The sequence below is a fragment of the Rhinopithecus roxellana genome, chromosome 5, assembly GCF_007565055.1.
Source record: "Rhinopithecus roxellana isolate Shanxi Qingling chromosome 5, ASM756505v1, whole genome shotgun sequence".
Lineage (NCBI taxonomy): Eukaryota > Metazoa > Chordata > Mammalia > Primates > Cercopithecidae > Rhinopithecus > Rhinopithecus roxellana.
Window position 1 is genome coordinate 113,997,907 of NC_044553.1, and position 26,102 is coordinate 114,024,008.

Sequence of the window (26,102 nt, forward strand, 5' to 3'; positions counted from 1 at the left end):
GATTGAACACACAGGACAGAGGAGAAGTCAGTCAGTGTACGCGTGGTGAGGGAGCCTGTGGGAACTCGGAAATGGCAGTTGTGTGTGGTAAAAGTGGGGAGCCTGAGAAGGGGGGTGGTATCAGCCAGTTGGTGTTCACATTCCACTGTCAGTTTCAGAAAGTCTGGACTCCTAATTTCTTATTTGTTTCTCAGCTGAGGGCTCTAAGAACAAATCTTCAGTGAGGATATTTTATATTGCATTTGGTGCTGTCACTGCTGGCTGCAGGCTGAGCTCTGGATGTGTAAACAGTATTGTGTGCACACTCATGGCTCCAGTGCTTAGAACAGTCCATTCTCCTTCCTGAGGCATCTGGGTTGCTGATGGGATCTCTTGGGTCTCTCCTTTGCAGGAGACTACACAGACTTCTATTCCTCTCGGCAGCATGCTACCAACGTCGGAATCATGTTCAGGGACAAGGAGAATGCATTGATGCCAAATTGGTATGTTCTGGGCCAAATGTTTGCATAAGTTCAAAGTCTTTCTTTTCATTTCCAGCAGCATGTTTGTCTCAGGGGCTGCCAAGTTCTTCTTAAAGTAAACTGGGGAGGAAAAGCAGTTATGATGTTGCAACCTCTGGAAGCAGTGGTCTCAGCTTCTGGTCTCCTGCTCAGCTTGGCTCAGGACTTGCTGTGGGATGGAAGGGGTAGTCTCTTAAGCTCCTTTGGACAGCAGGGGTTGGAATTAGATTCCCTGAATCACTATGCTCCTTCTGGAGTCTTTCATTTATAAGCTGTGTATTATCGTACTATGGGCAAGTCTTAGACTCTAGCTAGCATGCTCCATACTTACATTTTCTGATGAATGAGAATCCTCAAATGTGCCAGTGCTGTATATTCCTCAACATGTGATCTGTTTCATTCATTTGTTTGATCCTCATAATAGTTCTGTGATGTCACAAGGCCATGATTGTAAGCCCCATTTTACAGATAGGAAAATGGGCTCAGAGAAGGATCAACTTGCCTGAGCACAACAGGGCCACAGCCTGTCTCCCAGCCCCCAGATCAGGCCATTGACCAATCTGAGGATGCAGAGCTGGGATCCTTGCCCTTCGTTCTGTGTTGTCCGCTGGATGAGATGATTCCTCGGGACTGAAGAGGGCTTGGACGCAGTGACAGGCATACACCCCAGGCCCCGGTGCCATCAGTCACACACAGGAGCTGGGTTAGGGATGGGGCTTTACTCTCTCTCGAGTGAGTGTCTCCAGTAGGCTATGCTATGAGGGGAAGGTCTGTTAGAACCAAGATGAAGAAGAAAGAAAGGGAGAGAGAGCAGTTCCAAGCCAGACATGTTGAGCAACAAGGCCAAGGTTGCAGAACAAGGCATGGGTGAATCTGAGACCAGAACCCATACTCCGGGTTCCAGGCTCCCATGTGAGATGGGCAAATATTTGAGACTCTTGCATTTTACAGACTCCAGGCTGTATTTGTCCCCAGCCAGCTTCAACTTGTCTATCTGAGTGTCCTTGGCAGTGATGACCCAGTGGACTGCCCAGCCCCAGAAGAGCTGGCTATCACCTATGTGCCAGGATCCCAGTGGCCAAAAGGCACGGGTACCAGGAAGTGAGAGGAGAGCCGGGACCTGGGAAATGAGTGTTGACTGTGTCTGAAACCAAGTGTGGGGGCCACAGCCATCCTTGCCCCATGTTCTTCTGCAGAATAAGAGCAAACAGGCCTTCTCTAGCCATGTTTGATGCAAGATGACCCACGGCTGTGACTTTTTAACTTTATGTACATAGTCTTTATTATAAATGTAGGGTATATTTACTGGAATTAACCCAAACACTACAGGAAATATGTAAAGTAAAACATTTACAATTTAAAATGTGTCTTCTCTTTGACCTGCAATGCTCACTTTCATGCATCTATCCTACAGAAATAAAAGCACCAGTGGGTTGTATCCAAGAGCAAGGATGTTAATTAGCAGAGTTTCTAGTGGCCCAGAGCTGGAAGTAATCTGAATGCTTATCGGTGGAGGAATGGTTGAAAAATTGGTCTATTCACAATATGAAATGTTTTGTAGCTAGTGAAAGATTTAGATCAAGAGAGATGTTCATTGATCTATGTTAAGTGAAATAGGTAAACTATAGGCAATTAGGTAAAGTGTGTTTCACTTTTATAAAAAAAGCACAAAAAATATATATGTACATACACACTGTATTAGTTTTCTGTTACTGCTGTAACAAATTACCACAAACTTGGTGGCTTAAAACATAAATATATTCTCTTCTAGTTCTGGAGGCCAGAAGTTGAAAATCAGTCTCACTGGCTAAAGCCAAGGTGTCAGCAGGGCTGGTTCCTTCTGGAGGCTCTAGGAGAGAACCCATTTCCTTGACTTTTCGGCTTTAGAGGTTGCCTGTATCCCTTGCCTTTTGACCCCTTCCTCACATCACTCCAACCACTCGCTTCCACTGTTATATTTCCTACTTTCTCCTTTGACCTTGCCTCTGTCTATAAGGACCCTTGTGATTACATTTAGGGCTCACTCAAATAACCAGGGACAGTATCCCTATCTCAAGATCCCTAACTTAATCACATCTGCAAAACCCTTTTTGCCATGTAATAATATCCACAGGCTGCAGGGATTAGGATCTAGATATCTTTTGGAGGGCTATTTTTCAGCTTAACACACACATATGCATGTGCACATGCACACACACACACTTATGCATACATTATTTCCATAGGCTGGTATGAGCATACAGAAAGGCAAAAAATATCAGACTGCAGATTAACATTGCTTTCCTCAGGGGAGTGGCTGGATGGGGAGAGATTACTAACTCCTTTTTTTCATCTGAATTGTTTGCATTATTACATGCCATGTAATTGCATGCAATTGAATTTTATAATTTAATCCAATAAAGGAACCAAAGTGGGTAAAAAAGGGAGCTCTTCCTCAGCCACTCACCAGGGGCAACTACTTTGAACAAGTTGGATGTGCTGCCTCCTGTACTTTGCTCCAGGTTACACATGCATGACTACACGTATGCATGCATACATATGCATTTTATTTCTTTTGTTAACAAAACGAGGCCATGCTGAAATTTGCTTTTTTTCACTTCATCATTGACATATCTCCATGTAAATAAGTTTAAATCTACCTCAGTCTTTTACAAAATAAGTTTTTTGGAGTAGGTAATACAAGATAATTACACAGTAAAATATCATTTTTATAAAAAGATACAAAAATATGGTACAGTAGGGCTGGGCGCAGTGGCTCACATCTGTAATCCCAGCACTTTGGGAGGCTGAGGTGGGTGGATCACAAGGTCAGGAGTTTGAGACCAGCCTGGCCAATATGGTGAAACCCTGTCTCTACTAAAAGTACAAAAATTAGCAGCTGGGCATGGTGGCTCACGTCTGTAATCCCAGCACTTTGGGAGGCCGAGACGGGTGGATCATCTGAGGTCAGGAGTTCGAGACCAGCCTGGCCAACATGGTAAAACCCCATCTCTACAAAAGTACAAAAATTAGCTGGGCATGATGGCGGGTGCCTGTAATCCCAGCTAGTTGGGAGACTGAGGCAGAAGAATCACTTGAACCTGGGAGGCAGAGGTTGCAGTGAGCTGAGATCATGCCATTGCACTCCAGCCTGGGCAAGAGAGCGAGATTCTGTCTCAAAAAAAAAAAAAAAAAAAAAAAAAAAAACCAGGTGTGGTGGCGGGCGCCAGTAGTCGCAGCTAATTGGGAGGCTGAGGCAGGAGAATCATTTGAACCCAGGAGGTGGAGGTTGCAGTGAGCCAAGATCACGCCACTGCACTCCAGCCTGGGTGACAGAGCGAGACTCTGTCTCAAACCTCACCGCCCCTGTGCCCAAAAAAACAGTACAGTAATGAAAGTGTCTAGAAATATAGGGAAATGAGGACCATGCTGATTTCCTCTAGAGTGAGGGGCAGGAAGGGAGGGAAGAAGAGTGAGACCAGGGAGGGATCCCAAGGATGCATTGGACTGGATTAGTGAAGTGTTATTTCTTTAGCTCCTTGGTAGTGCATGGTGACTTTTGTTATTACATGTTTTTGTATATCATAAATATTGCAAAATAATTTATCAAACATTTAAAAAATTAAAAGCAATAAAAAGAGTCTATATATATGCATGGTTGAGAATTCAAAAGGTACTTAAGGGTAAACAATGGGAAAAAACAGAGCTCAACCACCTATGGGCCACCATCCAGTTCCCTTCTCCAGAGGCAAAACTGTTAATCAGTGTCATATATATATTTTCTTTTCTTTTTTTTTTTTTTTGAGACAGAGTCTCGCTCTGTCACCCAGACTGGAGTGCAGTGGTGCCATCTCAGCTCACCGCAAGCTCCGCCTCCCGGGCTCACGCCATTCTCCTGCCTCAGCCTCCCGAGTAGCTGGGACTATAGGCGCCCGCCACCTCGCCCAGCTAATTTTTTGTATTTTTAGTAGAGACGGGGTTTCACCAGTTAGCCAGGATGGTCTCGATCTCCTGACCTCGTGATCTGCCCGCCTCGGCCTGCCGAAGTGCTGGGATTACAGGCGTGAACCACCGCGCCTGGCCTTCTTTCTCTTTCTTTTTTCTTTCTTTCTTTCTTTTTTTTTTTTTTTTGAGACGGGGTCTTACTTGATCACCCAGGCTGGAGTGCAGTGGCATGACCTTGGCTCACTGCAGCCTTGACCTCCCAGGTTAAAGCCATCCTCCTGCCTCAGCCCCCTAAGTAGCTGGGACTAAAGGTGCATGCCACCATGCCTGGCTAATTTTTGTATTTTTTGTAGAGATGAGTTTTCGCCATGTTGACCAGGCTGGTCTCAAACTCCCGGACTCAAGCGATCCGCCTGCCTTGGCCCCCCAAAGTGCTGGGGTTATAGGCATGAGTCACCGTGCCTGGACTTCTTATATATTTTTTCACAGATGTTTTTGCATACTCTGCCAGTTTATCTATATAGTCACTTCTCTATTATTTGTTTAAAAGGTGTTTTATAAGTGATAGAAATTAACCCTTTGTTGCAATGCATTGCAAATATTTTCTCCCGGTATGTTCTTTTTTCTTTGTTTGCCAGTCTTTCTAGATACAGAGTTTTGCATTTTTATAAAGTCAAGCATGCCAATCATTTTCCTTATGGCATTTACTTTTGTGTAATGTTTAGAAAGGCTTTCTCCACCCCAAGAATTTGGAAATTTTGTGTATGTGTGTGTTTTGTTGTTGTTGTTGTTTCTAGGGCCTGTATTAGCCTTTCTTTGTACATTTAGATCTTGAATCCATCTGGATTTCCTTTTATGTGTGAGGTGTGGTGTGGGTCTGTATCCATTTCCTGGGGCTGCTATGAGAAAAAGTCACAACAACAGGAATTTATCCCCTCAGTTTCTGGAGGCCATAAGTCTGCAATCCAGGTGTCAGCAGGGCCATCTCCTCCTGAAGCTCCTAGGACCATCCCTGTCCTTGCTGCTTCCAGCTTCTGGGGGCTGCAGGCGTTCCTTGTGGCTGCATCACTCCAGTGTCTGCCTCTGTCTTCATGTGGCCTTCTCCTCCTCTCTACATCTTCTCTTCATTTCTAATTGGATATAGGGCTCACCTGGATAATCCAGGATGCTCACATCTCAAGATTCTTAACTTGATTAACTGTAAAAATACTCTTTTTCCATATTTTCTGGGAGTTAGGACATGGCTGTATCTTTTTTTTTTTTTTTTTTTGAGACGGAGTTTTACTCTGTTGCCCAGGCTGGAGTGCAGTGGTACGATCTCGGTTCACTGCAACCTCCACCTCCCAGGTTCAAGTGATTCTCCTGCCTCAGCCTCCCGAATAGCTGGGACTACAGGCATGCACCACCATGCCTGGCTAATTTTCATATTTTTAGTAAAGACGGGTTTCACCGTGTTACCCAAGCTGTTCTCGAACTCCTGGCCTCATGTGATCTGCCTACCTCGGCCTCCCAAAGTGCTGGGATTACAGGCGCGAGCCACTACACCTAGTCCAGAATCTTCTTCCTTTTTGAGGCTGAATAATATTCTACTGTATGTATGTACCACAGTTTGTTTATCCACGTATCCATGGATGGAAACTTGTAAGCACCTTTTGATTTTTGAGCCATATGTATATGGCGACTCTTTGTTTCTAATTTTTGAAGTTTTTAAACTTAATTGACAACATATAACAGCTCTGATGCCCTGCATTCTCTTGCCTTTCTTTCTCAGGCTGCACTTACCAGTGGGCTACCATGGCCGTGCCTCCTCCATTGTGGTGTCTGGCACCCCAATCCGAAGGCCCATGGGACAGATGAAACCTGATGACTGTAAGTGACCCCCGCATCCAGACCCTGCTGGTGCCCAGCTCTTTGTTCCCACACAGTGAGTTCTGTGGCCTCACTCACAGCAGTCTTTTTTTTTTTTTTCTGGTGTTATTCCAGCTAAGCCTCCTGTATATGGTGCCTGCAAGCTCTTGGACATGGAGCTGGAAATGGTAAGTGAGCTTGGTGTTTTATTGCCACGGGATCTATAGACACCCAGCAGGAGAGCCCTCTGGGATGGCTCCCTGCACCATGAGCCGCCGTACTTCTCTCCTCTTCAGCCACATTGGCAGCTGCTCTGTGTCCCCACCTGGCCGTCAGAAGGACAGTCGAGTCTCATTACTTGCAGATTCTGTATTTGAGAATTCACAACTATTTGCTAATACTTATTTGTAAGTCCAAAATTAATATTCACAGAGCTTTTGTGGGCACGTGTGGACATGCGCAGAGCAGTGAAACATGAGCTGCCCGGTGAGCACGTTCCCAGGTGAGGCTGGACAAGGTGTTACTCTGCCTTCTTGTCTCAGCTCATGCTGTAAACACGTGTCATTTGTGGTCTATTTAGTGCCATGTTTTTTGTGTATCTGTGCTTTTTTGGCGGTTTCACTGTTTTTTTATAATGGCCTCAAGTGCAGTGCTGAAGTGCCGTCTAGTGTCCGTAGCACAGGAAGACTGTGATGTGCCTAATGGAGAGAATATGCGTGTTACTAAGCTTCATTCAGGCAAGGTACAGTGCTGCTGCCTGAGCTCAAGTGTTCATGAATCAACAAAATATATTACGTAAAGTGTTTTTAAGCAGAAACATACATAAAACAAGGTTATATAGTTAAGTTTTGATTAGTTGATAAACACTTTCTGACCAAAGGCTTGTAGGAACCTAATCCTGTGTTGCCTCTGGGAACAGTCATTCTGTATTTGCTAATTCTGTGTTCATGATGACTTTATAAAAACTAATTACCCTGCCAGGCACAGTGGCTCATGCCTGTAATCCCAGCACTTTGGGAGGCCAAGGCGGGTGGATCACCTGAGGTCAGGAGTTCAAGACCAGCCTGGCCAACATGGTGAAATCCTGTCTCTATTAAAAATACAAAAATTAGCTGGGGATGGTGGCAGATGCCTGTAATCCCAGCTACTTGGGAGGCTGGAGCAGGAGAATTGCTTGAACTCACGAGGCAGAGGTTGCAGTGAGCAGAGATCACGCCATTACACTCCAGCCTGGTTGACAGAGCGAGACTCCATCTCAAAAACAAACAAACAAAACAACAATAACAATAAAAAACCCCAAAATAATAATTAACAGGAGTGACAAGAATTGACTGTATCAGCCCCATAGCTGGGCCCAGACAACCTCAGAACTGTGGTCACTGTAGGGCTGCATACTTTTTTAAATTAAACATTTTATTTTGAGGTCATTGTAGACTCAACATGCAGTTGTGAGAAATAATACGGAGATCCCAATACCCTTCACACAGCCTCCCCCGATGGCAGCATCCTTCGTAACCATGGTGCCTATCACAACCTGGATGTTGATGTTGGTATAGTTGGTCCTACCACCTGAGGATCCCTCATGCTGCAGGGCTGCCCATTTTCCAGAGGGGACATGGAAATCTGGGCAGCCCCCAAGGTGAGGGGACCAGGAAAGTGATGGGAAGGAGGAGCTGACCTGGGAGAGGGAGTGCTCCAGGGACCTGGCAGTGTCTTCAGCATCTCCTGGGTTGTCTGATGCCCAAGGGTGGAGTCAGCCTCCATGTGGGAAATGCAGACAGGCAGGTGGAGGGGGCTTTCCCATAGTCAGCACCTACAGTTTTAGGCGTTGCCTCAGGAAACTCTGAGTGCCTCATCACTGATGGTGTAGAAGAAGCTGTCGTGGGGCCACCGAGTCAGGCTGAGGCAGTGGGAAGCCCTGGTTGGTGGAGGCAGGCTGGAAGGCCCGTCTGCTTTTCTGGAGCTCCCTGTCTCTCCTGGGCTTCCATGTGATTTCTCTGGATTCAGTCCAGAGGAGGGAAATGAATGGGCACTGCTGAATAGCCTGTGGATAGCAGAGCATTCCCTGCCAGCCCTCTGCCTCCTCTTGCCTTAGCAAGGGTGCCATGTGAGACTTTGGGAGGGGGACTCCCAACTGAGATTCATCAGAGCAGGGCATCTGAGCCCTGGTTTGGGGCCACGGTCTTCTCTCTGGGAGAACTAAGGACTCTGCAGGCAGACACTTCACCCATGTTGGTCCCTGTTGAGAGGGGGAGAGAAAAGACAGAGAGAGTCAGCATGTGGAGAAATGGTTGGGGCAGAGAACCCAGGTCACCTGGACTGAAGGTTGTGGGATTCTCCATAAGATAGTGCTTTTGGGTTCTTTTTTATCTTGATGAAAAGTTTGCAATGTTTACTGTCACAGAACAAATACAGTGGTGACTAAGTTTTGCAAATGTCATGGCTGAGTCTATGTGTTTTCAAAAGAGATTTTCCCAATTTTTTCTTTCTAATGATGTCTGGCTAGTCTGTTGGTTCATGGACATCATGTTGGTTCTGTTTTTCTTTAGAGGTAGTGGGGTGATGGATTGGGGTTAGAGGCTGTGGGGTGTGCTCTCTCTGGCACTATTTGCTGCATGAAGGAGGCAGTCTTTTGGTTTTTCATTTTAAAAATTTTTATTTTTATTTTATTTTATTTTTTTAAGACAGGGTCTTGCTCTGTCACCCAGGCTGGAGTGCAGTGGCGTGATCTCGGCCCACTGCAGCCTTGACCTCCCTGGCTCAAGCAGTCCACCCACATGAGCCTCCTAAGTACCTGGGACTGCAGACAGGTGCCACCATGCCTGGCTAATTTTGTTTATTTTTTGTAGAGGTGGGTCTCACTATGTTGCTCAGGCTTGTCTCAAACTCCTAGGCTCAAGTGATCCTTCCACCTCAGCCTCCCAAAGTGCTGAGATTATAGACGTGAGCCACAGTGTCTGGCCTGGCTTTTCATGACATGAATACAAACTCTGATAGTTTCAGTTTTACAAGCCCCATGTAGCTGTCAAGTCTTGAAAGGCAAAGCCTGAATGGGACGAAGAGGAAAGAGCAGAGTGGTCTGGGATGCACTGAAGGGAGGGGAGGCTGCTGTGGAGCTCAGGGGCGTGGAAGGAAGGCTGGGGGCGGGGGCAGGGCACACCACTGCACGCTGCTTTCCTGAGGCGTCTACCTGACCTCTGACTTAGAAACACAGTGGATTCTTGCCAGGCCCCTGTGGCAGTCCTGATCCATGGCTGGAGTTTGGAAATACCTGACCTTTGCTCTCTAGGTGACAAGTGACCTGGGCGGGCAGATCAGCTCCAGATTCTAATGAACTCTCCCCCATGTCAGGCTTTTTTTGTAGGCCCTGGAAACAGATTGGGAGAGCCGATCCCCATTTCCAAGGCCCATGAGCACATTTTTGGGATGGTCCTTATGAACGACTGGAGTGGTAATTACTGGAGCTCTGCTCCTGTGGAGATGAAGGGGAGGAGGCTGGGGACTGGGGGCAATTTCATAGAAGCTGAAGATCTGGTGCAGGTCAAAAGTGGCAGTTGATGCAGTGACTGAGAGTGTGGGTTTGGGTATCAAACAAAGTTTCAGCTCTAAGAACTCAGGCCACTCACTTAATTCCTCTGAGCTCCAGTTTCCTCATGAGTGGCTAGGGACACGGCTGACACCATAACTAATATTTACTGAGCACTTATGTGTCAGGCCCTGTGCTTAACACCCTACATATATTTTCCCTCTGATCCCTACGTGGTATGTGCAATATTATCATTCCCATTTTACAGATGAGGAACAGGGAGATTTCAGTTAATTGCTAAACTAAGATTTGAAGCAAAACAGTCCAGCTTCTGAGCCTGAGCTCTCAACCCTTTGCCATACGTGGGAGGAAGGTGGCACCATAAGCCCCAGGAAGTGTCTCCCTCATAGTTTGAGGATGAGCTTCCGGTCCCTTCCCTGGGGATATCCTGACCACCATTGGGTCATCCTTCTCTTTGCTGTAGCCTGGCACAGTGGCCTCAAAGGACCTCTGTCCTTGGCATTGGATGCTCTTGCCCCTTGGTCCTGGGGCAGCCTGGCTGGGGCTGAGCTTTGTGGAGGGGGCTGTGCTGGGTGTCTGCTCCTTGGTCAAGGGCAGGAGGGGATCTTGGGGAGAGGTCCTGATCAGCCTTTGTAAGTCCCGGGTGTGCCCTTCTTCTGCAGCACGTGACATTCAGAAGTGGGAGTATGTCCCTCTCGGGCCATTCCTTGGGAAGAGTTTTGGGACCACCATCTCTCCGTGGGTGGTGCCCATGGATGCTCTCATGCCCTTTGCTGTGCCCAACCCAAAGCAGGTAAGCACATTCTCTGCAGGAAGCTCCCAAACCCAGCCCTGCTGCCTCCAAACCTGCTTGCCCACTGAGTGGACATGCCGGGCATGCAGACCATCGGGAGGGAAGCCCTGTGCCCACGGCATGCCCACAGTGGAGTGCCTGGGAGTTCCTGGCCACGATTACCTCCAGGCAGCCAGGGGGTCATTCTCCCTTATGGTTTCCCTGACCCTGGCACAGTTCTTGGAGAAAACACAGGATTTTATAACCTTAAGAATCTTGCAAGACCAGGGGATCTGGCCAGTTGGTAGGAGGAGTCCCTGCAGGTACCAACATTGCACAACCTCCCAGGTGGCCATCAAATCGTGTTCTGTGCAAATGACGCCACCTGGATCCCAACTCATAGAATGTGGCTTGGAGCCGCATTCTATGAGTCCCAGCAGCCTCTGGTTCCCAGCACCACTGGGTCTACCACTGGGCCTAGGCCTTGACCCCTGGTCCCAGTCCCCCCTTCTCAGCCTCTTGCAATCTGCCCCACTCCATCACTGGCAACATCTGGCAACATCTGGCCAGAGTCACCTGCGACCCAATAGCCAGTGTCATGACCTTGTGTCCCCTTCAGCATGGACTTCCTGTGGCCCCTCACTCTTGCTGGCATTCCCTCACCCCTTGGCTTCTGGCATGTGACCTGTCCTCGTTCTCCAGTGTCTCTGAGTCCTCACGATGCCCCTCTCCAATTCTGACCTCCCTGTGGAGATCCAGGCCAAGCTCCCAGCCATTTGCACATCCTCACTTGAGCATCTCACCACTCATTTGCTGGGGGCCTCTAGCAACACCCTGTGCAGGTCCTGCACCCACACTGCTCTCCCGTGTTCCTCTGCCTCTGGGGTCATCTCATGTTTGCTGTGCTACAAACAACCTTGAGGTCTTTCCCTGCAAGCCAGTTCTAGTGAAGTACTGTGGGGCTTTCACACTCGCCCCTTGCTCTCTCCTTGCTGCTCCCTGCCCACCCCTGCTCATTTTCGGTGTCCAGGACGTGGCTTTCTCTCTAGCCGGCAGTGGCCCTGTCTAGTCTCCCTAGGGCCGCAAGGCCACAGCCTCTCTCTGCTTGTCCTCCAGTCATCTGCCTTCTTCCAGGTCTGTCATCACAAGGCTTTGCCCACCCTCCTCTGTGCCAGCCCTTCCTGAACACCATTTATGTACAACCATCACTACTGTTACCCCTTCTGAACTATTATTTACTTAATGTTTTTCTTCAGAGTGGCTCCCAGTTTAAAACTTAATATATTAAGAAGGGAACTTTATATTCCTACTGGCATCACTAGCTACAGTGTTTCATAACTATTAGAATCACCAAAAACGATCTCATGTCCCATGGGTGACCGATGTACCATGCTTTGGAAAACACTGCTTTTGGCCGAAGTGCAGATGTTCTGGCCCAGCCACCCAAGCTGCCTCCCTTGCTGGCTCCAGCACCAGCCAGGGCTGTCTGCTTCTTTTGTGACCCCTCTGCCTTCCAGGGGCCCTGCAATGCCCTTTCAGGCCCCAGCCTTTCCTCACAGGCCATGCTTTGTTCCCCATCTTGACCTATCTGCTGCCCACCTTCCCTTTCTCTCCCCTCCCGTGGCTTACAGGAACATCTCTGGTTTGGCTTCTGTGACATTTGACCTGCTGATGCCCCTTCCTTGGCTGCTTTTCCTGGAGCCCCACAGTATGATCCCCCCATTGCTATCCAGGGACACAGTGCTGGGACCCTGGAGAGGGAATGCTCCTGCTGTCTCAGACCCTCTGCCTGGGGGAACAAGTGCTGCCGGGGGCCTGACTGGTCTGGGGGCCCAGCCGGATGAGCTCAGCCCACCTACCAGTGACCTCTGTGCTGTGCTTTGCCCTCCCAGGACCCCAGGCCTCTGCCGTATCTCTGCCATGATCAGCCCTACACATTTGACATCAACCTCTCTGTTGCCCTGAAAGGTATGTCTTGGGGGGATTGACATGGCCAGGAGCTCTGAGGGAATGTGTGCCTGTGTGCCTTGTCCTGAAGGCTCCTGAGCTTTGGCAAGGGTGGGGGCACATGCTACAGCCCTGGAGATGTGTGGCTCTTCTAAAGGAAAGAGGGCCGGGCACGGTGGCTCACGCCTGTAATCCTACCACTTTGGGAGGCCGAGGCGGGCGGATCACGAGGTCAGGAGATCAAGACCATCTTGGCTAGCACGGTGAAACCCCATCTACTAAAAATACAAAAAATTAGCCCAGCGTGGTGGTGGGCGCCTGTAGTCCCAGCTACTTGGGAGGCTGAGGCAGGAGAATGACGTGAACCCAGGAGGCGGAGCTTATAGTGAGCCGAGATGGCGCCACTGCACTCCAGCCTGGGCGACAGAGCGAGACTCCGTCTCAAAAAAATAAAATAAAATAAAATAAAATACAATAGAATAAAATAAAATAACATAAAATAAAATAGGAGGGGAGGGGACGCTCTGGTGCTCACTGGGAACCTAACTGGGCCCATAGGGCATTAACCCTATCACTGAGCTCTCAGTGATAGGGCTGAAAGGATGGAGTCCAGCACCTCTGTCTTCCACTTGAATTCCGTCTCCAGCCTCTCCAGGGACTGCCTGGCCCCCGCTCACATATCACTACTGACCCTCACTTCCGTGGTGGGTGGCACATTTCATTGAGTGCCTGTTTGAAAGCATGTCCTTGTAGGTCTGCTCGCAGGAGGCTTGGCTGAGCCCCTGGGGCCACACAGAGCCAGAGCATCAAGGCCCCAGATTCCCACCCTGGGCCAGCCCTGAGTGTCTTGCTGACAGGCCTGAGATCCCCACCCTGGGCCAGCCCTGAGATAGACAGGGCCCACATCTCCCTGTGGCTGCTCAGCCCAGCTCCGTGAACAGACCGGCAGAGAGTTGGTAATAAAGAGACTGGCTCTGCAGGCCATGACTCTGCTCCTCAGCTGCGGGACTTTGGGCAAGTTGCCCAACCTGGCCATGTCCTCATTTGTCATCTATGAAATGGGATAATAATGATGTTGACCTCATGGTGTGTTGTGAGGACCAAACATGTCAATTCATGCAAAGGTCTGGGACAGGGTCTGTGCCTAGGAAGAGTCAGGTGTCATTTTCCAGTCCCAATGGGGGCCCTCAGGTGGAGAGGGTTTGCCTGGTGGCCACATACAGACCCCCTAGCCACACTCTGGCCACATCTCCTTTTTAGCTACATTCCTTTCTTTTTTTCTCTCTGTCTTTTTTTTTTTTCCTGACACAGAGTTTCACTTTTGTCACCCAGGCTGGAGTGCAATGGTGCGATCTTGGCTCACCACAACCTTCGCCCCTGGGTCCAAGCAATTCTTCTGTCTCAGTCTCCTGTGTAGCTGGGATTACAGGCATGTGCCACCACACCTGGCTAATTTGGTATTTTTAGTAGAGACGGAGTTTCTTCACGTTGGTCAGGATGTTCTCGAACTCCTGACCTTAGGTGATCCACCTGCCTCAGCCTCCCAAAGTGCTGGGATTACAGGTGTGAGCCACCACGCCCAGCCAGCTCCATTCCATTCTTCCATCTCCTCTGTCTGCACACACCAGGCTTTGCCGTGTCTTTCTCACTGCCAGTTCCAGGGTCTCGGCCCTTCATGAGGTGGTTCCTGTCAGGAGGCTCAGTACCCTGCAGGAGTGAGGAGCTGTCGCCATGGGAGCAGGATGCTCCATGGAGAAAGGGCTGCCACAGAGAGCCTCCTGGCTGCTCATGGCCCCCTGGGAAGTTGTGCTGGGCCTGCTCTTTCAGGTTCCAGGTCAGGTAGCTGAGGCTCAGAGAGGAGAAGGATTCACCCCGAGCCACCTACCTGGCTAATGGCAGGGCTGGGACTCAATCCAAGTGTCACAAGTTCTAGGCTGGCCTCCTGCCACCCACTATGCATGCTTGGAGTGTATTTTCTATCTGGTTTCATCCTAGATATTTCTTCCTGCCTGCCTAGAGGTGAACCCACCCAGGGGAGGCCACTGGTGGAGAAGGGACAAAATTATCCAGAAAGCATGGTGTCCAGAGATGTAGTCTTGCATTTGCAGTTCTGATGTTCTGAGTTGGGATCTGGGTGAAAGGGTCTGGGGAGGAGCAGGCTTGGGGGACCCAGAACTCACATGGCTGAAGAGCACATTTGTTCTGTGCCACCTCAGAGGGGAAGTTAGGACCAAGGAAGGAAGCCAGGTTTTGAGGGAGCAGAGGAGCTTTCTACTTATTAGTGTTGTTCAGAAGTGGAACAACAACAGTCCGGTAACTTGCATGTAGTAGATGTTTAGTAAATATTGTTTAGTCCATTGTAAAGTAGCACATTGCCCATCACTGGAGGAGCTTGGCAGGGGACAGATGACCCAGCTATCCAGAGGACTTCTGAGGGGACAACAGGTTATCCTTGGTCAAAGGTCACAAGTAGCCTTCAAATGGCACACTATCTCCAGTGGATTTGTGGGTGCCAGGTTCACTGTGTTAAGAAGGATTCTGAGGCTGCATGTGGACTCAGAGCAAACATGCGCTGTGATCAGTTAATGCTGCCTGCTGTAGGCGTGGGAGGAGGAAGTGATGACTTGTGCGCATGTATTGGCCAACCCTGGACATCCCAGCTCTGATGTCCTAGGAGCTAATTGTTTCACAGACTTTAAGTGAAATCATGTTGGACGATGGGAAGCTTCAACCACAGAACAATTCTTTTTTTATTTTCCTCCCTGAAGCATGGAATTAAGTTTTCATCAATATTGCTTTTCTTTCCAACAGGAGAAGGAATGAGCCAGGCGGCTACTATATGCAAGTCCAATTCTAAGGTAAGTTTTGACGCTGATCAGACTGCTTCTTAGAATTGGGGGAAAGAGAGACTTTTCTTCTTGGCAGGAGCAGGAGGAGGGCATTGCTTTTGGGATATGATGATGGCTCAGCCTGTGGGCCTGGAGCTTCTATGGCCTGTCTCTTTTAGGAGTGGCCATGGGGTCACAGAGGTCTGTCAACATAGAGGCTGTATAAATGTGGCCAGGGATTTTCTTGGGGGACAATAGGTGTTCCTGTAAAGGTCTAGTTCCTGGTTTATCCTGTCCTGCCAGGGGCTGTATTGGTGAGAGTGACTTATTTTTTAAGTGAACTTTTAATTGAAGCATAATACTCATAGATAAAAATGCACACATTACTGTAATCCCAGCACTTTGGGAAGGCCGAGGTGGGAGGATCACTTAAGCCTAGGAGTTTGAGACCAGCCTGGGCAACATAATGAGACCTTGTCTCTGCAAAAAGTAAAAAAAATTAGCTGGGCATGGTAACATGCACCTGTGGTCCCAGCTACTTGGGAGGCTGAGGCAGGAGGATCACTTGAGCCCAGGAGGTTGAGGCTGCAGTGAACCATGATCACGCCACTACACTCCAGCATGTGTGATAGAGCAAGACCCTATTTCAAAAAATAAAAATTTTAAAAAGTGCATATTATACATGTATAGCTAGAAGAGTTTTCCTAAAATGAACATCCCTGTGCAACCAGCACCCAGATCAGAAATAGGACATTTCCAGCACCTCAGCAGACCCCTGGGCCCCACCAGGTCACTTAATCACTCCCTCCAGCAAAGGTCACTCCTCTCCTGACCTCTATTACCATATTTTTTTTTTCCTGTTTTTCAGTTTTATAGAAATGGAATCATAGAATAGCATGTATTCTTTTCTAGCTGGCTTCTTTGTTTTAGTGTTATATTTGTGAGTTTCGACCCTGTTGCTCTTTGCAGTGATAGCTCATTTTTCTCATTGCCTTCTAGTGTTGCACGGTATGTATATTCCACACTTGACTTATTTTTTTAAGTCACATCAGTTCCACAATTGATGGACATTTGGTTGTTTCCATTGTTTTTGGCTATCATAGAGTTACTGTGAACATTTTAGTACACACCTTTTGGTGCACATATGTGCACGTTTCTGTGGAGTGTATATCCAGTAATAAGCTTGCTGGGTCATAGCGTACACGTAGATTCAGCCTAGGAGTACTTCCAAACAGTTTCCTGAAGTGGTTATACCAGTATATACTCCCACTAGCAGCATGTAAGCATTTTGCCTGCTCCACATCCTCGCCAGCCCTGGTGGTGTTTGCCTTTTCATTCAAACTATGCCGGGGACTGTGACTGCAGTTTGCATTTCCCTAATGACTAATGCAGCTGGGCATGTTAGTCATATGTTTATGGTTCATTTGTTTCTTGGCCTTTTGAATATCCTCTGAATCATTGAACCATTCCTAGTTCCCCTAATTTCCCTTCTAATTTAATATTATTCTGGGCTCCTTAGGCTAGTAAGAAGAAATGAAGGGGCCTCCTTGTGGGGGCTCGTGGGCAAGAATCCATCTTTTGGGTTTCCTATGCCAGGATGTATGGCTGTAGGAATGGCGATGTGAGAAGCTGTGGCGTGGGACAGGCGTGGGTGTGCATTGCCTCTGAGTGTCTTGGGGGGCACATGGTACCTTGGACCCCTCTGCCCACAGCCTGACCTCCCATAGCTCTCCATCACTTCTTGGCCTGCCCTGACATCGTGTTTGAATCATTCAGCTCCATTGCCCAGTGTCCATCCCAAGGCCCGGCATGGGAGAATGGGAGCGAGGACTTTGTTCACAAGAAGCCTCTGCTGTGGTGAGGACTTAGACTCTCCCAGTGCAGGACTGGAGGGTGTTCCCGGGGCAGAGTGGAGTGTTTTACACATGGGCATGTTGCAGGCTGAGGGACTGAGCAGCAAGGTCAGCCCCTAGGGGATGCTGCTTGGAGAAGGTGGTCAGTGTGGGCTTGAGGTAGCAGAGGAGCTGAGGTCGGAGCTTGTGAAGGAGATGAAAGAGCTTGAGGGAGGTCTCTGGGCAGCTCCCTAGGAGGACAGTGTGTCCTTGCTATAAGGGCCTGGAGAGAGCTGGCTGGGGGAGCTCAGGACTGGGGAAAGGCCAGGGAAGGTGGTCGTGAGCAGGGCAGGCTGTGCTCAGTTGCCTCCGGGATGCTAGGCTGAGCCTGCAGCTGCTCATTCCACCTTGCGTCCGTTGCCCACAGTATATGTACTGGACGATGCTGCAGCAGCTTACTCACCACTCTGTCAATGGCTGCAACCTGCGGCCCGGGGACCTCTTGGCTACTGGGACCATCAGCGGGCCGGTGAGTATTTGGCTGCACTGAGGGCTGCCCACACAGAGCATCCCTACTCCCCACACAGCCCCGAGGGCCCTCAGCTCACCCTCAAGAAGGAATTTCAGGCCCAAGGTGGGTGTATCTCACAACTCTGTCTTCCTCATAGCCTTTCTCTCTGGGTGCAGTAGGGACTTCTCATCCAGATTCAAACCTAAGGAGACTGGTGTGAGAATGGAAGCCTGAGTCTCTGCCTCTGTAGGGGAGCAGCACAGTGACATGTGGGGAGGAGTCAGGAGACAGTGATAGTGTCTTCGTTGTCACCATCTCACACTGTACCCTCCCAGGATGAGGTGGCCGTGCTGCTGTGCCCCTTCCTGCCCACTTGTCCCCCTGTAAGCCTGCGGGAGTCACAGAACCTTCAGAGACGATGACCCTGGGGTGGTGCATGCGTCAGTCACTCCCTGCAGGGGCCTGGCCGAGCCCTCTTGTTCCATGAGCTCTAGACAGGAGGGTGTTAAGCATCACAGTATCTGGGCAAACTGCAGCCTCCAGAGTGGGGAGGGGATGCTGCAGGGGGCACTGGGCACTCTGGTCAGGGATTCACTGATTCCTAAATAAGCGATGTCCTTAGTGGAACCATTGCTGTCCCCACAGGAAGAAGGGGCAGAGTTCCAGGTCTTAAAGGCATCTCTGCAGTGATCCCACCAAGGCCGAGACAGTGTTTCTGAGGGGCATGAGGGACCCTGCTGCTTCTCGGGACTCCCAGGTCTTGCTGAGCATGGTCCATGCCCGAGCCAAGGCATAAATTCATGTTATTCTTTCCTTTTCTGTGAATAAGGAGCCAGAAAGCTTCGGCTCCATGTTGGAACTGTCGTGGAAGGGAACGAAGCCCATCGACCTGGGGAATGGTCAGACCAGGAAGTTTCTGCTGGATGGGGATGAAGTCATCATAACAGGTGAGGGCTGCCAAACCCAGCAGCTCATCTTTCTCCTTGCCCGCCATGCACTGTTCTAGCTGCGGGACGCTTCCACCTGGCCATGAAGCCATCTGTTCTAATGTATCTTGACTCTGCCTCCCAGAGTCTGTGCCTGCTTGTTCTGTCCTTCCCCACAGCTATGGCTACCCAGGACTTCAAGCGTGAGTCTCCCCAGGTCAGAAAGACTGTAGACATTCTGCTTGGTCTCCCTTCTCCCTGAGCAAAATTAGAAAATCCTGGCAGGTTCCTCAGGGTCTAGACTTTGCAGCAAACCTCCTGTGCAGAAACTTGGTGAGCTATGACTAGGATCAAGGAAGGTTCAGCTGAGTTAGTGGCTGAGGCTTCCCAGCAGCCCATTCCGAGGAGGCGAGGGTGCCTTTTAATTCTTCTGGGGGGCCATTCTGCCTACCACATTTTACCAATAGAGGGGAAGGGCACCATAGTGGTTAGCAGCACACTCTTTAGAGTTGGAAAGATTCAGGTTGGACTCCCAGGTCCCCCACCAGCTGTGCGACCTTCATTAAGTTATTTGACCTTTCTGAGACTCAGTTTTTCCTCATCTTTAATTTTTTTTTTTGAGTCAGAGTCTCGCTCTGTCATCTAATCTGGAGTGTGGTGGCACAGTCTCAGCTCACTGAAACCTCCGTCTCCAAGGTTCAAGCGATTCTCCTGCCTTAGCCTCCTGAGTAGCTGGGATTATAGGCATGCTAATTGTGTACATGTCAGTTTCCATGATTAACTAAAAGCTCTCCTAATAGTTTCCTAATACACCTGGCTAATTTTTGTGTTTTTAGTAGATACGGGGTTTCACCATGTTGGCCAGGCTGGTTTCAAACTCCTGACCTTGTGATCTGCCCGGCTTGGCCTCCCAAAGTGCTGGGATTACAGGCATGAGCCACCGTGCCCAGCCTTCTTCATCTTTAAAATGGAGTGAATACAATACGTAACCTGACAGCATAGTTGTAAAGATTAAATGAACTTGTTTATTCCCTTTGTAGACATTTATTGAGCACCTACTCTGAGTCCCATCTTGGGGTTCTGGTGGTAAAAAGACACATGAAGTCTCTGCTCTTCTGGGTTTATATTCCAGTGTCGTGACTGCACCATTTTACAGATGAGAAAGTGAAGGCGTAGTGGGGTTAAATGAGTTGCCCCAGATCTGCAGCCAGTAAATAATGAAATCTGGTTTCCTTTCCAGGCAGCATATCTTCAGAACCTCGGTGTTTAACACCTTTGATAGTGTCTAAAGCACCTATCAGAGGACACGTTACCTTGTGAGTGCTTAAAAATGGTGATGATGGTCGTCTTTTCATAGTTATCTTTATTGTCATTGCTGCTTTTTTCCAGAACCCAGGTTTTAGAAGGCTTTGCCTCTTGACCTCTTCTTAATGGGATCCCTGCATGAAGTGACAAGCAGTGGCACCTGCTTGCCCGGTAGAACAGCCACCCTGGGGCGAGGTAGTGCCCAGCCTCTGCACTAAAACTCCATGTCCTGCTCTCCACCTGCTGACCACACATTTCCCTTGGGATGCCTAATTGTCACCCTCGCCCCTCCTTCTTTGACTGTCTTGGTACCGCTGACAATCTGTGGGCTGGAACCTTGCCCCCATTTCATCAGTACAGTCTGTTGGGCATCCTTGGAAAATGCCCTGCCATCTCTGTGCCGCGGACCCACTCCACACCATCACCCTTCCAGGCCTGAAATCCTAGAAGAGCTTTTGCACCAGGCCCTTGCAATCCATCCTGCTCATGGTGCCTGAAAAATGAACCTTCATGTTTGCTTTTCCCATTACTCTTCCACTCAAGGTCTTCTCAAAGCTGCTGTTTCAACAAGTCAATATCTTCCCCTCTGATTCTGCTCTATCTGCTTAGTCTTATAGTCTTGTTCTAATACGTAACCCTCTGTGATAAGAGAGTTGCTTTTCTCATTACCTGCAAACTCTTGGATATACACGGGCTCAGCCCAAATGTTACCTTCTCTGGTTGCTCAGGTAGAATCAATATCTCTGTCCTCTCTGCTAGCAATTCATGGAAAATACAGAATTCTGGTTAATGGTGTTCATGTCAGTTTCTGTGCTTAACTAAAAGCTTGTGTTAGTTTTCTGTGGCCTCAGTAACATAGTACTGCAAACTTTTTGGCTTAAAACAACTGAAATGTATTCTCTCACAGTTCTATAAGGCACAAGTTCAAAATCCTCGTGTTGGCAGTGCCACGTTCCTGGAAACTCTGGGGAGCGTCTGTCCCTGGCCTCTTCCAGCTTCTGGTGGAAGCCTCTTTGGCTTGTGGCCACATCGCGCCAATCTCTGCCTCCATGGTCACATTGTCGCCTCCTCTTCTGTCTCATCTCCTTTACCTCTCTCTTATAACACACATGTGATAGCATTTAGGGCCCACCTAGACAATCTCCTCATTCTAAGATTCTAACTTAATTACGTCTCCAAAAAATTTACTATATAAGGTAACATTCACAGGTCCTAGGGATTCAGCCGTATGTCTTTGGGGGCCATAATTTAGTCTACTCCAGAGCTCTTGGAGAGCAAAGTTTAGTTCAAGTAGCAACCACATAGTGCATGCTCAGTGTGGCTGTTGGTTAGTTCCTTGAATAAAGTGGATTTGGTAGAGAAGATGCAGGCGGAGTTCAAAACAGCAGATGATACCCATTATTAGTCAATAAATACCCATTTTGCTCACATTTCTGCAGCCTAATTATACCTCTCTAATTTGCATTTGACAATATTTACTGAACATCTGCTGGTAGCCAACCATATTGTAGGCATGTCCACCTTCCTTATTTCATTTTTTACTCACAATAGCCGTTTGGTAATATATCATTGCCCCCATTTTGCAGAGTAGAAAACTTAGGCTGATAGAAGGCAGGTTACTTGACAAAAGTCCCACAACTGGGGAAGCCAGGCTGCAACCGAGGTCTCTGATTCCCCTGCTGGGTTTGTTTCTAGTCTTTCTGCGGTGCTTGCCAGACCTACCGCAGGCTTTTGGTCACGGTTCTGTGGATTGAGTGAAAGCACTTTCTGAAGTTTTGATTTGGGGAAAGGAAGGAAAGAGATGATGGCAGTAGAGAAAATGGTGGCTTTAGCTCTCTGTTGTCAGTGTGATAAGACCCCCTGACTAAGCCATGCTAGACCAGGCAGCTGTCCAGGGCCTGGAAGAAAGGAGGCTGGTATTTAGCAGTTGGAATGCACATGTGTTCTTGACATTTGAGCCAGAGAAGGATTGAGAAAGGAGCCAAGATGCCATGAGAGTCATTTCCATGTTTGTTTGTGTATACAATGCCTTGCTCCAGAAGGATTTTTGGAGGCCAGCAGAGGAATTCAGGGAAAGGCAGTTCCTTGGATCTGAAGAAGCATGTGTTGGCAAGTGAAGAGGGAAATGGGAACAGATGCACAAAATCCCCTGGAACCAAGAAAGAAGAATTATAATTTGCTAAGAGGAGAGGCATACATTATATATTAATAAAAAGAAAAAAGAGAATCTCATACAGAAGGGGACCACTGAAAAACTCAAATGAGTGCATATTGCTAAAATTTGGGCTGTGTGTTTATGGGGGAAAAGAGGGGGTAAGCAGAGGAGCAGGCAGGTGGAGGTGGTGCGTCAGCTGTGTTACCTTGTGCAAAGGTGCCCCGTGTTGGCGGACAGCTCTGCCGTCACCTTTTACGACTTCACTGGTCAGCCCTGCTGAGCTGCTTTCTTGCTTGAAAGCCACACATGGTTTCTTCAGCTCTTCCTGGCTTTCCTCCTCCTTCTCTGTACCTGCTCAGATGCCTTTATGGCTGCCTCTCATTTCCCTGCTTGCTCTTCATGGATGCTCCTTCCCCAGATCAATTTCTAACCATTGGAAATGTGATAGAACATTCAGAAGTGCTGGCATCAGCCAACGCCGCAGCACTTATTGCAGGCCAGACACTGTGCCAAGTGCTTTACCTGCAGTACATTTTCTATTCCTAACAAGGCAGCTACTTTTATTGTCTCTATTTTTCAGATTTGGAAACTGAGACCCAGAAAGATGCATATTTACCCAGGATCACACAGACGATAAAGGGTGGAGCCAGGGTTTGAACACAGGCAGCTGGGCTCCAGGAGCTGTGCTCTGAACCCTTGTGTCCTCTTGCCTCTTTAAGTGGTGCAATGAGATTCTCATTTCTGAGAGTCCAAAAACCACAAAATGTTCAGCAAGAGAACAGGTGAAGTAAACAAACCAACAATTATCAACAAAAATCTCTGATGGTCTTGGTGTAACTCATCCATCCCCTAGTCTTGCTCACAAGCCCCATCTAGTGTTCAGCTTGCAACTTGCAAGAATGTGTTCTCACAGGCATTTGCACAGATGGCTCTGCACTTCTGGACCCATGCATTTCCCACTCTCCTTCAGATCTCTGATGTGTTGATAGTTGTGGTTTGTTGTGGATTCTTTCTTGGTATCTGACATGATTTGGAAACAATATCTGAGCAAAAGTCTTTCTTTCTTTCCCTGTATCTCTCAGTGGTGGCATCTGCCGCCTGGTCTTCCTGTGTCTCTGTTTATTCCAGTTTCTCTCTCCAGCTTTATTGCTTCCCTTGCCTGGCACAGAATTCCTGGGCAAGGGTGGCCAGGGGTCCCAGGGTGTAGAAGCGGTGACCCTTCTCCTTCAGGACCATGTTTGGGAGAAGGCTTTTTAAAAATGCTGCAGTTCCGAGTTAGTTGTTTTGATAGTTGTTTAATAAATGTCTGCTGGGAGCTAGTTTTACTTTAATAGGCTTTTTTTTTTTCCTCCAGTGGTGTGGATATTTCTGAGCGTTGAGATGGAAAAGTGGCTGACAGAAAATAATGAAACTGAGCAACAGAAGAGGCGAGGGCATAGCTCTCGACAAAGGGCATCCCTGCACGTTGTCAGCATGTGGGTCACGGGGTGCGCCCAGCCAGGGAGGCTGGCTCGACTGTGCTGGCGCCAGGGAGGGTAAGGGGCTCCAGGACCAAAACTTCTGGGAATGCCACTGTGGTGTTCAAGCTGCTGCCTTTCCAGAGAAGGAGAGTGGTCAGAGTGGCCTGAGCCAGAAGGCCCGTTCAGATGACCAGGCAGTGGAAGGGAGAGGGCTGAGGAAACATGCTGGGTTGAGCTGCTGCTGAGCAGGGGTGGCCATGAGGACCACCTCAGAGAAGCTGTACCCTTTTGGGCCAGGAGGGCTTGTTGAAGATGTTGTTGACCCCGTTGCGTGGATCCACCCTTGGTCTCGGTGTCAGACGGCCATGAGTCTTCTCAGCATTGTGCTTGGATTTTTTTCTCTTGGCTTCTGGGATCTTGTAATGCATCATTTCTCCTCTTCACATTGGGTAGCAGGAAGCACAGCTCCACGTTTGGGGCTTGCCTCCAGCAGGAGAAGGGATCTAATAGTATTTTTCTGTAACTCAAGGTCATTAGCATCCCCAGAAGTGGCTTTGCCTCCATCCTGGGCCTGGTGTCGTCTCAGTGGTGCCCTGTCACTGCCTCTTCTGGCTTTCATGTGGCTCGGGGCCTTTGAGAAGCAATTCAACCCAGGTGCCTGAAGGCCTCTGTACTGACTTGATTCTGATAAGTGAAAGTTGCTGAATACTCCTCTGTGTTACCTCATTGCCCTTAGAATGAGGTTCAAACACCTTACCATGGCTTCTCAGAGCCCTTGGTAACCTGGCTTGTTAGCGTCCCCCAAAGGACAGCCTCACTGAACAGATGTGACAAATGCATCCCGTGCCTGAGTCTCTGAGCCTTTGCACATGTTCTTCCCTCTGTCTGGAGTGGCATTTTCATGTGTCTTCCCTAATGAACTCCTAGCTACCTGTCAAGGCCCAGCTCAGATGTCCCCGCTCCCTGCTCCCTTTCCCTCCATGCTGCTCACTCAGCACCTTGTAGGCATTTCTCTGTATCTCTCATCCAGACCTCCCACTCCCTCTAAGTGGACCCCTCTCAAGGGCAGAGATGGACTTCTCTCTGCTTTTCCATCAGCCTTGTTGAAATGAAATTAAATGAATGAAACTAGTATTTATTAGTTTCTGAGATGTACTGGGAATTTCACTGAAATATTTAGTCTAATCCTTACAACCTTGAGAGATAAGCATTGTTTTTCTTGTTTGTAGATGAAGGAGGTGAGTTCCGAAGTTAAACAGCTTGTTCCCCGTCACCCAGTTCATAATGGTTATAATGACTGACACTTACAGGGTATTTCACATAGGGACTGGAGACTGTTCTCAGAGTTTTCTATGCATTTGCTCCCATCATCCTTGCAGCAGTCCTGTGTGGTGGGCACTATCATTAGATCCATTGCATAGATGAAGAAACTGAGGTCTAGAGGGACCCAAGATCACAGAGCCAGTAAGTGGAGGAACTAGGCTTTGAACTCAGGTATTCTGGCTTCAGGCTAATTGACAGAGCGAGGATTTGAACCCAAACCCGTGTGGGGAGAGTTGACCTCTGTATTAGTCTGTTTTCACACTGCTGATAAAGACATACCTGAGGCTGGGTAATTTATGAAGAAGGAGAGGTTTAATGGACTCACAGTTCCACATGGCTGGGGAGGCCTCACAATCATGGTGGAAGGCAAAAGGCACGTCTTACATGGTGGCAGGCAAGAGAGAATGAGAGCCAAGTGAAAGGGGTTTCCTCTTATAAAACCATCAGATCTCATGAGACTTCTTCACTACCATGAGAGCAGTATGGGGGAAACCACCCCATGATTCAATTATCTCCCATCGTGTCCCTCCCACAACACATGGGAATTATGGGAGCTATAACTCAAGATGAGGTTTGGTGGGGACACAGCCAAACCATATCAGCCACAGGAAAGCTGTTGAGCCTTGCAGTTACTCTGAGGATCCCTGGCTGGGAGGTGGGCCCAGGTTCTAGTCCAAGTGCTCCTGTGTGTAACTCTGCCCAGCTTCTGTGGAGGGTTATTCTTGTGTTTAAGATATGTGTGTGATTCTGATGGCACCTTCCTGCCTTGGGCCAGCCGTGTGCTGACGGGCACTGCCGCTGCCTAGGTGTTGGTTCTGGTGAGCCCAGCAACTTTGTGACTGACCCTTGTCCTCCTCTGTTCCAGGGTATTGCCAGGGGGATGGTTACCGCATCGGCTTTGGCCAGTGTGCTGGAAAAGTGCTGCCTGCTCTCTTACCATCATGAGATTTTCTCTGCTGTTCCAGAAACAAAGGGCTCAAGCACCCCTTTCAATCCTGTGACGGGGATCCTCCCTCGGGCTGTAAGCCTGGTCCTTCATTCAGTGACAAATAAAGCCATTGTGCTCTGAGGCCTGCACTGCCGCAGGTGCAGCTGTGTCCACTTATGATCGTGATTTGATCCAGTGGGTCAAGGTGTGTAAAGCCTCCCTGCCAGACATTCATTAATATGTTTTCTCACTGTTATTCATGAGGTCAAGGGTCTTTGTGGGGTTTTCTTATTAGA

The 26,102-nt window shown here is 48.7% G+C and overlaps 1 protein-coding gene across 5 annotated transcripts in view; it reads left to right on the plus strand.

Annotated features, from left to right (window-relative positions):
* Window positions 1–25,969, plus strand: part of FAH (fumarylacetoacetate hydrolase) — a 36,052-nt gene extending 10,083 nt beyond the window's left edge. For 4 of the 5 annotated variants that reach the window (XM_030930028.1, XM_030930032.1, XM_010383301.2 and 1 more), the window contains 11 exons: window positions 392–482; window positions 6,196–6,293; window positions 6,408–6,460; window positions 9,624–9,723; window positions 10,482–10,612; window positions 12,484–12,559; window positions 15,350–15,396; window positions 17,143–17,223; window positions 17,626–17,727; window positions 18,539–18,656; window positions 25,744–25,969. In XM_030930028.1, coding sequence (XP_030785888.1) covers window positions 392–482; window positions 6,196–6,293; window positions 6,408–6,460; window positions 9,624–9,723; window positions 10,482–10,612; window positions 12,484–12,559; window positions 15,350–15,396; window positions 17,143–17,223; window positions 17,626–17,727; window positions 18,539–18,656; window positions 25,744–25,823 — 977 coding nt within the window. In that variant the 3' untranslated portion in view covers window positions 25,824–25,969. The remainder of the gene's footprint in view (window positions 1–391; window positions 483–6,195; window positions 6,294–6,407; window positions 6,461–9,623; window positions 9,724–10,481; window positions 10,613–12,483; window positions 12,560–15,349; window positions 15,397–17,142; window positions 17,224–17,625; window positions 17,728–18,538; window positions 18,657–25,743) is intronic. The other variant, XM_010383302.2, reaches the window with a different exon arrangement.
* The last annotated feature ends 133 nt before the right edge of the window (window positions 25,970–26,102 follow it).